A 15531-nucleotide genomic window follows, 5' to 3' on the forward strand; every position below is an offset into this window, starting at 1 on the left:
TCCACACAAAGTCTGTGTCATTGTATAAAGCATCTGGAGGAGTGCCAGATGGGGAACAGGAGGCTACTCCTGACCCAGCGGTGAGGTGGCTTCCAGCGATTCAGTGTGGCAGTTAGTCTTCTTTGGAGGCTTCTATCCCAGTATTCCAGCAACCCAGAGTGGCAGTCTCATCCCAGAATGTCGGTCCATCGTTCCTTGATCAGCATTCGCCGAGCCCCGGGCCGTTACCTGAACTGTGATTACCTTTGTCTTTACTTTACTTTCTCTTTAATGTATGACTTCTGTGGTGTGGTGACTAATGAAAATTTCCACTGTATTTTTCATGTAAAGTACACCTGTCAATAAATGTTCTATTCTATTCTAACCAGCAGTGTATGGTGAGGAAGAGCAGTGAATCTATAATTTCCTGGATTATTTCTTCTGCTCTATCACTAACTTGCTTTAAAAAAAAATTTTCATGAGTTTCATGAAGTTGCTCCATTTCTACAATTTAAACTGTCCCTGTTTCCTACGGTCTGTGGTCGTCCCTCTCTTGAATTCTTCCCCACTTTTATATTTCATTGAAGTCAATCAGGAGAGATGTAACATTGGTTATTCTTTCACAGTCATCTATTTTAACTATTGTGTAAAGTCCAGATTAAGACAACTGACTTTGGGAGATTACAGTATCAATGGAATCATTGCTGTTCTACAGCTGGGATAATTTTTAAAATCTTTCTGGTATTTGCAATGCTTCCTTTGAGCCCAGAAAATCAGCTGCAGAGATACCATGAGGGCAAAGACAGCAACTAAAAAGAAAAGAGAGGACATTATTGGTACATGTATGTCTTGTCTGCATGAAAATGGCTTTCAATTATTGCACTGCAAATGAAAAGTTTTGTGTTTTACCTGGAAGGGTTTGGGTCATAATGGTGAAGCTAATCCAGGTTCCCATCTGCACAAATGAGATGAAATGAATGAACATAAATCCTAAAGTTGATTTACAACCACCAATACTTCTCAATCTTTTTCTTAGATACCAGCACACAATGTTCCTTTCAAAAAGTATACAGTATTCAGCAATGGATTATATCACACTCCTGCCACTAAAGCATTTGCTTGTTAATATTTTGGCAATGCCTTTGTTGCGTACACTATGTTTTTCATATTTGTTCTCATTAAATAGTGAAACTGCTTTTTAATACCTAGAAAGTAGTATTTAAAACTGGTGGGAGGAAAGATGGGACTTTAGGGTGATAGGAGTGATCTGGGGCCAATAATTCTGCCCTGTCACTTTTTATGCTTCTATTAATTTTGAATGATAATTTGAAAGAAAAATTTTCTATTAATATATTTAATCATCTTTAATGTTGTGAAAGTGTGGGGTTTTGGCACAATTTTCTTTTCAAAATTTCAGACTATCAGCTAAATGATTTGATACAGCAAAATAACAAAATCTTTCATTACCTCATATGTGTAGTTGGGGCAGGAGACCAGTTTGAAAAGCCACGTAAAGGGATTATATGTGGGCCTTACAAAATGAGACCCTGTGCCTGAAAGAAAATAAAATAGTTATGTTAAATAGCTTGCATATTTAAAGAATGCATTTCCAATTTGAAAGCACTTCACCACAAATGAATCCCCCACGTTTTTGACTTGTAGTCACCACTGGAATCTAAAAACATGGCAATATGTCTACAGTAAGACCTCATGAACATACATGGATAGGCCAGGATATTCCGAGGAGTTGCAATCACAGTCAAATTGCCACTCTGCTCCTTTTTTGTTCTCTTAAGATTAAACTCCTCAGCTCTAACCAGTAATTCTAATCCCAGCTCCTTCAGACATGTGGAGCCTGGCTGAAACTAAATGGTTTCTTCATAGTGCAGGAGAGTCAGGGGAAGTCAAACCATGCCAGCTTTTTGCAGATGATGTACCCTGTTTTGAGATCTAAACGCCCAAAGGCACGGCTGACAATTTGACAGCTACTGTGAAATACTAAGCATGTTTGGTTAGAATGGCGATAACTATGGGATTCTGGATCAGTGGTGCTGGAAGAGCACAGCAGTTCAGGCAGCATCCAACGAGCAGCGAAATTGACGTTTCGGGCAAAAGCCAGGAATGAAGGATAAGAGTGCAAAGGGTCAAGTGTGTCATGTAAGTGATATTGTGCTTCGTGTAGGTCAGAGTTGAGAAGGGAGGGGTGACAGGTAGCTGGTGGGTTTGGTCATCCAGCAGGGGAGGGATGTCTGTTCCATGGAGAACGATGTGGGTGAGTCTACTGGGAGTTGCAGGGGACGGGGGAGTGAGTGGTTGCCTGCGTTAGCAACGAGCATGGGATTGTCATCAGTAGGGGAAAGGGATGTTGGGGTCAGCAGGTGGGGAATGTCTTTGAGATTGGAGGGGGACATTATGTGTGTGCTGTAAGATCCCTAGGGTTCACATTGGCAATGGAGGTGGAGTGGAGAGTGGGTTTCAGGTCCTGGCAGTTCAAGCAGGTGGTGATGGAATGGGTGTGAGGTCCCGGGGTGATGGGTGGAACTGTGTTGTGTTGTGGGGGTCTGTTTGGAAGTGGCATGGGGGAGATGTCAAGGCTTCAGGTGGTATTTCCCAATAGTTTTAAGGAGATTGTGGGAGGTGGTGAGTTGGACATTCAAATTTTCATCATCTAATATTTTCCAGGTAAATATTAACTTATCAGAAGCAGACTCCTCCATCTGTTTCATATATTCAGTTGGAGGATTCCAGATGTAGCTGAACTGCCAGTCAGACACTTTAATTTCTCATGGAATTCTGACAAAGTTGACTGCATCTGAGATTCTGCATGGTCGTGACAGACAACTTCAAGCTGCACTGTTCCGATGACTGTCAGTCCAAACTGCTTTAATCATATTGGTTGAAGAAATTATTGAGGACTTCTACAGGATTGCTGTTCTTCAAAATAAGATATGTATAATATGAAGGGAGATGGGACATCAGTTCAATGCAAAATGTGAAGCACAAAAGTTTTGGCAGGGCAGGCTCTCACAGTACTACACTGAAGTGTCAGCCTTCATTATGTGCTCAAATATTTGAAGTCAGGCTTCAACCTAAACCTTCTGGCCCAGTGGTCAGTGCTATTCGAACTGTCACCGAATCAGGACTGGCAAGTGTGCATGCCTTATCTTAAAAGTGAAGATCATTTCTAAATCTCTCCATTCCAAACAGAGAATGTTTCAGATTTTGCTAAATGAATGAAAAATCAAAATTTTTTGCAATTGTTAAACAAATAGAAGCTAATACATTATTACAGCAGACAGTAAATAACAATTGAATGAAAATTGCACTGACCTGTTTTATGCACCTGAACTAAGGCAACATTTGTAAAATAATTTCCAGCTCCACAGACCTAAAGGGAAAGATGCAATTGCTATTTGGTTTGAATAACTGATCCACTAGCAACTAATACCATGTAACGTTAAGCAGAATTAAGCATTTTCCAGTAGAAAAAGGTTCAATTGGGTTGTGCAATGAATTGAGAGGGCTGGGGAGTGATAAATAGCTGTGCTTGACATTTCTGGGATACATTTCTATGAGTTATGATCCATTTCAAAGGCAGGGATATTTATCATTCATTATCGTTGGCATTGGCCATACCTTTTTCTTTAAAACAAATAATAGGTTTAAGTAACTGGCCAAGCTGAGACTTTATGCACTCTGCATCATAAAAAAAAGCTTTGATTGAAACAAATGAATGATCGAACATGATATTTTTGACTCACCGACTTAGCGATGTCTCCTGAGCCATAAGCCTCGAGAATGTTGATTTGTTTTTCAACATGGCGTACATATTAAAGCCATACAAATGGATCATTTGGTGGCACAGATCACAATTTAATTTAAAACTACCTTCCATTTTTAATGCAAGAACAAAATAGCTCTGATTTTTTTTACAGTGATAGAGAAATCATTGTCACAACATTTAACTCTCTGGTGAAGTAATCTTGTAAAATTCATTTACTGAGATTCACAATATTTACATGGCAGGCAGGAAGACTAAAAAAGAAACATTATCTAATTGGGGAGAAATTACAGAGGAATCTGAGTATTCAAGTGCATTGATTGTGAAGGATATTATGGAGGTATAGCAAGTAATTGGGAAATCTAACAGAATGTTATAATTTATTATCAGGGAGGTTGATTATTAATACAGGGAGGTTTTGCTTCAGTTATACAGGGTATTGGGAACACAACATCTGAGTGTTATACGGACTTCTTATTTGAGGAAGGATGCAAATGTATTAGAATCAGTTCAAGGATTACCTGGAATAGAAAATTAACTTAGACGAGGAAAGATTGGACATGGTAGATTTGTATCCACTGTAGATTAAAAGAGCAAGAGACAACTTGATTGAAACATAAGTTCATGAGGTGCTTAGAGAGGATGACATGAGGTGGATGCTTTCTTTATTAGGAGAACCTAGAACTAGGGTCACTCTTTAAATATAAGGGGTCAATCATTTAAGACAAGGATGAGGAGACTTTTTTTCTCACAGAGTTGTGAGTCTCTTTGCTTCAAATGGCAGTGGAAGATAGATTAAACCAGGGAATGAAAGTTTATCAAGGTTAAGTGCAAATGTGGAAAAGATAATAATTCACAGTTCACAGCAAAGACATATTCTAGTGAGGAAGGAGGACTTTAGGAAGGGGATACATGAACTATGGGTAAGTTAAGGACTGCATCAGATCGAAAGAAAAAAAATACCACCTGGCAAAAAGTAGTGGTAAGCCAAAGCATTGGGAAAGATTTAAAAACTAACGATAGGTGACCAGAAAAACGAGAAAACAAATTTTGAGAATAAACTTGAAAGTAATACCAAGATGGACTGCATGAGATCCTTTAAGTGGAAAAAAGGAAGAGAAAAGCCTAAATTATTGTAAGTCCTTTGAAAAAGAGACTGGATGAATGACAATGATTAAGCAGGAAATGGCTGTGACATGAATAAATACTTCTGCTAATGGTAGAAGACACTAATCAAAATAACAAAATACTAAATATTCAGAAGGGGGAGAGGAGGAAAAATACTATAATTATCACTGGAGTGATAAGTGCAAGAGAAATTAATGGGGCTAAAGACTGTGATGGGGTGCATAATTAGATAGTAAAAGAGATAACTACAGAGATATTGGATAGCTTGGTAGTAATTTTCCAGGTATAAATTCCCAGAGTAAACACCTTTACTGAAAAAAGGAGACAAAAGAAAGCAACAAATAACTATTGACTAATAAGCTTATTTGGGAAAATAACAGTGTCCCTGGCACTGTGAGGTAGCAGTGCTAACCACTGAGCCACCGTGCGCCTGGCAAATGGTCAGAAGGCAAGTGGTGATGATGACACCAAGAATCTACAGAAGAATATAGACAGATTAAGTGAGCAGACAAAATCTAAGCAGATGAAATATAATGTGAGGTCATTCATTTTGGAAGGAAGAATGGAAAAGCTAAATATCATTAGCATGGAAAAAGACTACAGAAAGCCAGGGAACAAAGGGATTGGGGTCGTCACCAATAAACCACACCAATCTTCAAGTTCAGTAGATAATAGGGGAAGCAAATAGAATTTTAGCATTGTTTTCAAATGGAATAGAGTGTAAATAGAGGAAAGCTTGCTAAAACAATACAAAGCACTAGCAAATTATAGATAGTGTACAGTGAACAGTTTTGGGCTCCTTATCTAAGAAAACTGACATGGGAGGCTGTAGGAGCATAAGCACCTGACCGGGGACAATGACTGGTTAATGCAGAGTGAGGGCCAAAAGATCTTCCCTGAATCTAGCTTTGAAGTGAGAACCAAGTCATTCTCTTAATCTATAGCTCAGATCAGAAGAGAGATCAAACACACTGACTTTTACTGTGAAAAACAGTATTTTTGTACATGTTGTGTTATAATGATCACACACAGTGGTTCATGTGCCCTTCCCTTTTCTCTATACAACCAACTTGTGAAACACCTGATCAATGATGGACACTCCTATGTACAGCCCTAGGTTTTCATGCTGCCTAATAGTCATTGCAATCTCTAGGCTTTGGGATCTTTCTATGTTGTGTTCCAAAGTTACTGGGTATTCTCCTTTGGTCATATTCCTGACTTGATTAACTCAAAGGATTGCTTGAATTCTCTTGTTTATTGTATTCCGATTGTTATCTTTATCAAATTCTATCATTGCTCTTATATAAAAAAGTCAGTCACAGTATTAATTTATTATCAAGTTTTATAATTATGTTGAAACCTATCTCTGTGATTATTTGAAAAATCTTCAACTAGAACCTGTTGCTTAAAATTGTAAATAATTTTATAATAAATAATTGGTGTGATACAAACTTAGCTGCTGTTTTTATGGCTGAACACATTCTTTCCTTAATGAGACTGGAATTAATTACTTGCTGTAGTTTAGTGATCTTTCAAAGTTTTTTTACAAGTCACAATTCCGTCATTTCATCTGTGTTCATTAAAAATCTTTGAACTGTTCATCATTGAATATTTCCTTATCAAGTCTGTCTTATTCCTTGTAATGCTGTTCAGATAATGCTTCTTTTTGCTTCGGAATACACCTTCTCAAAGGCACTATTTGATTAGATCAGATCCCCTACAGTGTGGAAACAGGCCCTTCGGCCCAACCAGTCCACACCGACCCTCCAAAGAGTAACCCACCCAGACTCATTTCCCTCTGACTAATTGACCTCACACTATGGGGCAAATTGGCATCGCCAATTCACCTGGCCTGCTCATCTTTGGACTGTGGGAGGAACCCAGAGCACCCAGAGAAAACCCACGCAGACACAGGCAGAATGTGCAAATTTCACACAAGCAGTCACCTGAGGCTGGAATTGAACGTGGGACCCTGGTGCTGTTAGGCAGCAGTGCTAACCACTGAGCCACTGATTGTTTCAGTCATTGCTGAAGCAAGCTTTTTGAATCAGTTTTCTTCATATTGAATCTAAAAGAATTTTCCGGTGGAAAAGAATTGTTATGGCCATATATTAATAATCTGTGAGGGGCATATTGATCTATAACTTGATGACCTGCCCAACCCAGATAATTTCACAGTAATAGCCACTCTGGAAGGGTTGGCTTCCTCTTTCATTCACTCTGTCCTGTGATGTTAGAGATTCTATTCAAGTAAAAAATGAGGTCTGCAGATGCTGGAGATCACAGCTGCAAATGTGTTGCTGGTCAAAGCACAGCAGGTTAGGCAGCATCTCAGGAATAGAGAATTCGACGTTTCGAGCATAAGCCCTTCATCAGGAATGAGAGAGTGTAGCCAAGCAGGCTAAGATAAAAGGTAGGGAGGAGGGACTTGGGGGAGGGGCGATGGAGGTGGGATAGGTGGAAGGAGGTCAAGGTGAGGGTGATAGGCCAGAGTGGGGTGGGGGCGGAGAGGTCAGGAAGAGGATTGCAGGTTAGGAGGGCGGTGCTGAGTTGAGGGAACCGACTGAGACAAGGTGGGGGGAGGGGAAATGAGGAAACTGGAGAAATCTGAATTCATACCTTGTGGTTGGAGGGTTCCCAGGCGGAAGATGAGGCGCTCCTCCTCCAGCCGTCGTGTTGTTATGTTCTGCCGGTGGAGGAGTCCAAGGACCTGCATGTCCTCGGTGGAGTGGGAGGGAGAGTTAAAGTGTTGAGCCACGGGATGATTGGGTTGGTTGGTCCGGGCGGCCCGGAGGTGTTCTCTGAAGCGTTCCGCAAGTAAGCGGCCTGTCTCACCAATATAGAGGAGGCCACATCGGGTGCAGCGGATGCAATAGATGATGTGTGTGGAGGTACAGGTGAACTTGTGGCGGATATGGAAGGATCCCTTGGGGCCTTGGAGGGAAGTGAGTGTGGAGGTGTGGGCGCAAGTTTTACATTTCCTGTGGTTGCTGGGGAAGGTGCCGGGGGTGGAGGTTGGGTTGGTGGGGGGTGTGGATCTGACGAGGGAGTCACGAAGGGAGTGGTCCTTGCGGAACGCTGATAGGGGAGGGGAGGGAAATTGGGGAGACAGGCCGCTTACTTGCGGAACGCTTCAGAGAACACCTCCGGGCCGCCCGAACCAACCAACCCAATCACCCCGTGGCTCAACACTTTAACTCTCCCTCCCACTCCACCGAGGACATGCAGGTCCTTGGACTCCTCCACCGGCAGAACATAACAACACGACGGCTGGAGGAGGAGCGCCTCATCTTCCGCCTGGGAACCCTCCAACCACAAGGTATGAATTCAGATTTCTCCAGTTTCCTCATTTCCCCTCCCCCCACCTTGTCTCAGTCGGTTCCCTCAACTCAGCACCGCCCTCCTAACCTGCAATCCTCTTCCTGACCTCTCCGCCCCCACCCCACTCCGGCCTATCACCCTCACCTTGACCTCCTTCCACCTATCCCACCTCCATCGCCCCTCCCCCAAGTCCCTCCTCCCTACCTTTTATCTTAGCCTGCTTGGCTACACTCTCTCATTCCTGATGAAGGGCTTATGCTCGAAACGTCGAATTCTCTATTCCTGAGATGCTGCCTAACCTGCTGTGCTTTGACCAGCAACACATTTGCAGCTGTGATCTCCAGCATCTGCAGACCTCATTTTTTACTTGAATAGAATCTCTAACATCACAGGACAGAGTGAATGAAAGAGGAAGCCAACCCTTCCAGAGTGGCTATTACTGTGAAATTATCTGGGTTGGGCAGGTCATCAAGTTATAGATCAATATGCCCCTCACAGATTATTAATATATGGCCATAACAATTCTTTTCCACCAGAAAATTCTCTATTCTATTCAAGTAGCAGTGTGTCAGAAACCGGATGAGTCATCATCAGAGCAAAATTGTCAGCTTCCCTCCAGAGTGACTGAATTGGAATTTCATTGCAAATGGGCTCCAGATCCCAGGAACCCATTATAGCAGTGAATCAAATATCTTCAAAACTGCAAGTGGAAATGCTTTTTAAATTACATTAAGCCCTGGTTGATTTTTTAAGTTAGAGCGAAATTTATAACATAAACTAAGTTTCAAAGCACCACTCTGATTAAAATTCAAGGCAAAAGCTTTCCATCTCAAAGTGTTTTATTAAACTTAATATTCTGCAAATAATTATCTGTGTAATGAATTGAAATTGGGGTGTAGGATCTTGGCAACGAATGTGTGAATGCATTTGTATGCAAGCCTTTGTTCAGTATTTTAATAAAGAGGTTGACCATCAAAGTCTGACTTAAAATATCAGACAAGTGAAGTTTAGCTTACTAAATTAATGCAGTTATAAGTTACAATAGTAAAATGCAAAATTCTTCTCATTCTTTCTGAACTATACTTTCCTCCTCCCTTTAGTATTCCTTGTACCATGTCTCATTCCTCAGTTCAGAGGGGCAATGTGATATTACTGTTGCGTCACTCAGTGGGAAATGCACAAGTATAACCAAGAGAGATTGGCAAATCAGTGTTTTTATGATTCCATTTCATCTCTGATTGGCAGCTCCTTGGACTCAGTACCTATGTATGGAAAGTTCAATTATAAAAGTAACCAGGGCACACTTTCATTAACCATAATAACATATCAATTACGACAGTGACTTTCTAATTTCTTTCATCCCTATTCAAAGATATGTGGATTTTGTGCACTTCAAGGTAAAAAATGTTTTTCCTGAGGAATTGAAAAAATCTTAATTCTGGAGTTCAATCACTCTCAGATCAGGCATATTTTAGTTAGGTTTTTTTCCACTTGAGGAAGATTGTGTTCTCATTCATCCTTCATGATTAGGGTCTAAAATGTTTCTGTCTTAGTTAATATTATGAAGTAGGATAATGAAAATATGCTTTTAAAAGTATTTTGTTATCAACGTAAGGATAGCCTGTTCCACTCACTCACATCCTGAACTTTACACAATATTTGCAGTAAATGGGGGCCTGATACTTCACATTGTATTACGTTTTGAAACTAAGGGCCACTTTGATCTATTTTAATTCATTTTAAAGTTCAAGGCGTAAAAGTATTGAATGTCAGCTGAAAGTGTATTGGCAGTCCCTTGTTGAAATGGGGCAGAGAGTATAATGGACTGAAATATAAAACAGACTGAAATGTAAAATGGATTGAAATGTAAAATAGATTGATATGGAAAATATGGTGCTAATTAGCTTTGATCTCTGTGGTGTTTTTGCCATAGACCAATTTCACCCTGCAATTTTCTTTAAAAAGGGCAATGTAATAAACTCTGTACTTATTCAGAGAGGAATCAAACCAATATCAATGTATTTGATTTCTGAACGTAACACTTACTTGATATACTGTTGTGATATATAGTAGTAAGCTTTTTATTAATCTGCTTATCCTGTATAATCATTTTAAATAAATATGTTCCCCCTAAAATTGGTATTTCTCTGAGGTAATGAACCAATTTAACACAAGACTAAGAGGCAGCAACATCTGTCAACTAATAATTGCCTCTGGGACTGGTCCAAATGCTTAGTTCATAAAAGCAGCAAATCATATTTCCAGAACGTTAGAAATTAACCTCGTGCTTTCCATCATAAATTTGACCCTGCTTCTGTTAGCAACAGTTGATCGAAATTCAATTTAATTTCCCTTGACATTTTCACAACATCTTAAAGTCACCAGCATGTTGAATGTTACAACAGTGTAAATATAACAATCTGTTAAATTTGTGGAAAATTGGTATGAGAGATTTGAATCTGTTCATTTATATAAGCATTATAACTTGAATTACAACTTATTCTCATATTGACTTCTCAAAGGCGTATGATGAGGGCTGCCCTCAGTTTTCAGTTTGCTGAAGCAGTGAGTAGCTGACGCAAAAATCAGAAAGACTTTTGATCCTAACTGGATACAGAAAAGGTTTCCAAAGATTAGCATCATCACATTTGACTTACAGAAGGGAAACCTGCCACTCTGACATTTCTTTGGATTGTTTCGGAAAGTGTTCGCCTGTAAATTTAGACTTAGTTGTGATGCTTCGTAGAATTAAATGAAATCATTAACAAACTTATTGGAAGGCACCTCTGTAAAGAATGGTATGGTACCTAAAAAAGATTGACAACTCGCATTTGGGAGCAAAGGTCAATAGTCTTTATGGAATCATGGGTTGGATATTACATGTCTCCTGGCAATGTTTTTGGCAGGTAAGCACATAATATAGAAACTTTTAATCAACCTGTTCAGTGATGTTATTGCATACCTCTGGAGCAGGTGGGACCGGAAACCTCGGCCTCTTGGTTCAGAGGTAGGGACAATACCACAGTGCCATAAGAGAACCCCATGCATCTCATACAGGCTGGGTGGCTAGCCCATCAACTTCCTACCCATCTTCAGGCCCAGTGATATCGTATAAGAGTGGAGGGTGCTGAAATCGACAGTCTCTGACCATACATAAATAAATAATTCAGGGTTAGAACAAATTCAATTTGTTAACCACTCAACTGATGTCAATTTTAAACTGTCTACATAATGGTACAATGATATGGGTATCTGGGAAGGAGTGAGCAGACTGTTTTTTGAAGAAATTTATCTAGCAGTTTGAATGAAGGGAATAGTAATGCCATCAAGAAGTTCTGCTTGAGCATCAAAGGCATTGCCTTTGAATCCCTTTGTAGCCCCCACTTCTTATATTCCCTAGCTCATAACCCATCACCATATTCCTAAGTTAAACAGTTCCTTCTTGGTCCAATGCACCAGACTTATCTCAATCTGAACTGATGCTGTCTTCTTTGTTAGCCTATGTGTAATTCTGAAATGGCCTAGAACTGTGCGCATGGCACTGTCAGTATTACTGGAACTGGTAGTCAAATGCTTTTGTGAGGTGCATTGTTTAGAAATTTAGCCAAACTCAACACATTATGGCTGTGAGGTGGATGACTTTCTGATCTGCTCCTGGATGTAGAAGTGGGTTTGTTCCAAAAACTGCCACATCACCCCACCCTCCCCACTATTAACTTTCCATCTGGGCATATGGCAAGTGCCTTGTATAGATTTAGCAAAGCTGATATTATTCTCCATTCCCCTGGAAATAAAAGTCAACATTCTATCTGCCTTCCTATTATACTGATCTTGTATGTTCGCTTTTAGTGGCTTTCAGGAGCCGCATTTCATTTTGCGTTACACAATGAAATAAAAAAGCAGCACATGGATTCCATTTCCTTGAAAGTTTCTGGATGTTTAATTATATCTAACCCAATACACACTTGACAGAGTTATCTCTGGACCCAAACTATGTCATGTGATACCCTCTGGGTACTTGGCTTACTTGCATCCTGAGTAAAAAGTGAGGTCTGCAGATGCTGGAGATCACAGCTGAAAATGTGTTGCTGGTTAAAACACAGCAGGTTAGGCAGCATCCAAGGAACAGGAAATTCGATGTTTCGGGCCAGAGCCCTTCATCAGGAATGAGGAGAGGGTGCCAGGCAGGCTAAGATAAAAGGTAGGGAGGAGGGACTTGGGGGAGGGGCGATGGAGATGTGATAGGTGGAAGGACGTCAAGGTGAGGGTGATAGGCCGGAGTGGGGTGTGGGCGGAGAGGTCAGGAAGAGGATTGCAGGTTAGGAGGGCGGTGCTGAGTTCAAGGGAATCGACTGAGACAAGGTGGGGGGAGGGGAAATGAGGAAACTGGAGAAATCTGAGTTCATCCCTTGTGGCTGGAGGGTTCCCAGACGGAAGATGAGGCGCTCTTCCTCCAACCGTCGTGCCTCCTCTATATTGGGGAGACAGGCCGCCTACTTGCAGAACGCTTCAAGGAACACCTCTGGGATGCCCGAACCACCCAACCCAACCACCCCGTGGCTCAACACTTTAACTCTCCCTCCCACTCCACCGAAGACATGCAGGTCCTTGGACTCCTCAATCGCCAGAACATAACAACACGACGGTTGGAGGAAGAGCTCCTCATCTTCCGCCTGGGAACCCTCCAGCCACAAGGGATGAACTCAGAATTCTCCAGTTTCCTCATTTCCCCTCCCCCCACCTTGTCTCAGTCGATTCCCTTGAACTCAGCACCGCCCTCTTAACCTGCAATCCTCTTCCTGAGCTCTCCGCCCCCACCCCACTCCGGCTTATCACCCTCACCTTGACCTCCTTCCACCTATCACATCTCCATAGCCTCTCCCCCAAGTCCCTCCTCCCTACCTTTTATCTTAGCCTGCTTGGCACCCTCTCCTCATTCTTGATGAAGGGCTCTGGCCCGAAACGTCGAATTTCCTGTTCCTTGGATGCTGCCTAACCTGCTGTGCTTTAACCAGCAACACATTTTCAGCTCTTACTTGCATCCTGAGCCAATATAGAGGCATCACTTCAAAAATGATAATACAATAGATGTAAGGAGAGATAACTAAGAGAAGAGGGTAGTGGTGGTAAACTACAAATGGTGGCTAGGAATTCAGCTGAATTTTGTTTTTTTTTAAACTCTGTTCTTACTTAGATAGTCAAAAGAAATTACACAATGATGGGATATTTGCTTCTGAAAGTTTTATGACAAGATAGGCAATAATCTTGTAAAAGTACTAATGTCTACGCCTGATGATGATAGGTATTGTTATCAATGCTCGTCTGTTCAAGTGAAATCACCTCATGAGTTGATAAGAGAGTGAGAAGCATGAATAATAAGCATCACACTGTGACTTGCATATGAATGGAATGAAAAGATTCCATTACCAATTCACCTCATCTAACACCAACCAGAGGCACATTATCACTTCCAAAACAAATACAACCCATATATAGTGTTCTTAACACACGGCATTTTGCAGGAATGCTGTAAACAAAATTTAGCAACATTCCCTTTCTCCATCCCTTTATCCAAACTACTTGAAGTTAATGCATGATGTCTAAACTAACATGATCTGAAGTCCAAATGCAGTGGTCATGTATGTTTTCTGATGAATTTAATTAACAAACTACAAGCATAATAATGCACTCATTACATTATATTCAAAGTTTGCAGTTGTGGATTCTTGTGTGATCACTATTATTATATACATGCAATGTAACAATATCTATTGGTACAAAAATAAACGGATGCGATAGAACTCTTGCATGAAATATTATTGAAACAAATGCCAGTTAGGTCAAGATCCCAACTGGCCTTGTCACGACATGTGACTGTGGCAAATCCAACAGCATTCACTCTTTAATGCCTCTGTTTTTAATTGCATTACTGTCTTAAGTTCACCATCAAATATTTACCATTTTCTAGAAAATAACTTATTAAGGACAAATGAAGTATTAAACCTGGTTAATTTGCTGACAAACTGCACTGTCCAAAACTCAAAAGGGTCATTTAATTTTTGTGTGATCCCTACTGAGTTATGACTCAACTAAGTGTGTAAACTAAACACATCTTAATGAAAACATACTTTAAAATGAGCAGTCTCCCACCATCAGATCACCATCTCCCACCTCCCACCTCTCTGACTCAACTCACTCACTGCAAATTTGTAAAGCAGCAGACAATTTCTAAGTTATAACACCAAGAAAGAGAGAGGCTGAATGTTGTTTTGATTCTGAAATATATTTCAGATCTGTCCATAAATCATGAACAATTAATTTGTAAAAAGGAAATTATGAAATTGCTTTGCATAAGTTTTTGATAATAGAAGTCAAAAAGGGAAGTGCTTCAAGAAAACCCACAAAGAAAGGTTAATTTGGGTAACACCATTTCTTCATGAAATTCATGATCTTGGAAGATTGACATATTTCAGAGTGACAAAGAAAATCTCCAGAGTTATTAAGCACAGAACACAATTCTGGAGGCTACCATTCATGTGTTCAGTGAGGACTACTGGAGCATCATGGGCAAGGTTTTGTATCTAACCCATAACAATAAGTGTTTCAGTCGTCAGGTCCAGGGAGTTCTCAGCCACTTTGTGCCTCCAACCTTCCAACAAGCTGGTCTAGGATGCTGTGCTGAATCACAGAATAAACCAACTTTGCCATCTCCAGGTAAAAATTCAAACAACATAATTCCAGTAAGTAGATCAGCGCCCCAATGGGCCTACCCAATTCCTTCAAACTTTGACACTAATATATCCTAAGTGTTGAAAGTGACTGGAATCCACCTTGATTTGTGATAAAGTCACCAACCTGATCTCAATGTGCCGCTGCCTCCCTGACATTGCACCTTTACCCAGAGTTTGGGAGATGTAAAGTCAGCCATTTGATGTCAAGGGTTGAGTGGCTATTGTGACAAAATAAAAAACAACTTATCAGTTTGGACTTTCATTTCTTCAACACCTGTTCTCCTCTGATTCTTTTGCCCTTAGGCACTCATAGTTGCAAAGGTCAAATGGATGTTTCTGGGTATTTTCTTCTTGACCAAATTCCTTGGTAACTTCATAAAAATGGGCATACTTTGACAATCAATGATTGTAGATGTCCATCTTGACTACATATCTATTTGTAGTCTGTGCCACTTGGAGGAATTGTAATAACACCCGTGCCATTTTTAAACTTTGAGAGAATTCAGGCAGAAATAAAAAAGATAAAGGCCCAATTTCAGATTTGTGTCCTATTCCCATTCTTTGCATCTAGAAACTGAATATTACCTATGT

General features: G+C 40.5%; 1 protein-coding gene across 1 annotated transcript in view; it reads right to left on the reverse strand.

The window, feature by feature from the left end:
• Window positions 1-1404: 1404 nt before the first annotated feature.
• The window catches only part of LOC132826184 (trans-2,3-enoyl-CoA reductase-like), a 129551-nt gene continuing 115424 nt past the window's right edge, over window positions 1405-15531 (reverse strand). The window contains exons 9-10 of the mRNA XM_060841832.1: window positions 3310-3367; window positions 1405-1532 (exon numbers count right to left, since the gene is read on the reverse strand). Of these exons, the coding sequence (XP_060697815.1) occupies window positions 1405-1532; window positions 3310-3367 (186 nt within the window). The remainder of the gene's footprint in view (window positions 1533-3309; window positions 3368-15531) is intronic.

This window comes from Hemiscyllium ocellatum, chromosome 2, assembly GCF_020745735.1.
Source record: "Hemiscyllium ocellatum isolate sHemOce1 chromosome 2, sHemOce1.pat.X.cur, whole genome shotgun sequence".
Classification (NCBI taxonomy): Eukaryota; Metazoa; Chordata; class Chondrichthyes; order Orectolobiformes; family Hemiscylliidae; genus Hemiscyllium; species Hemiscyllium ocellatum.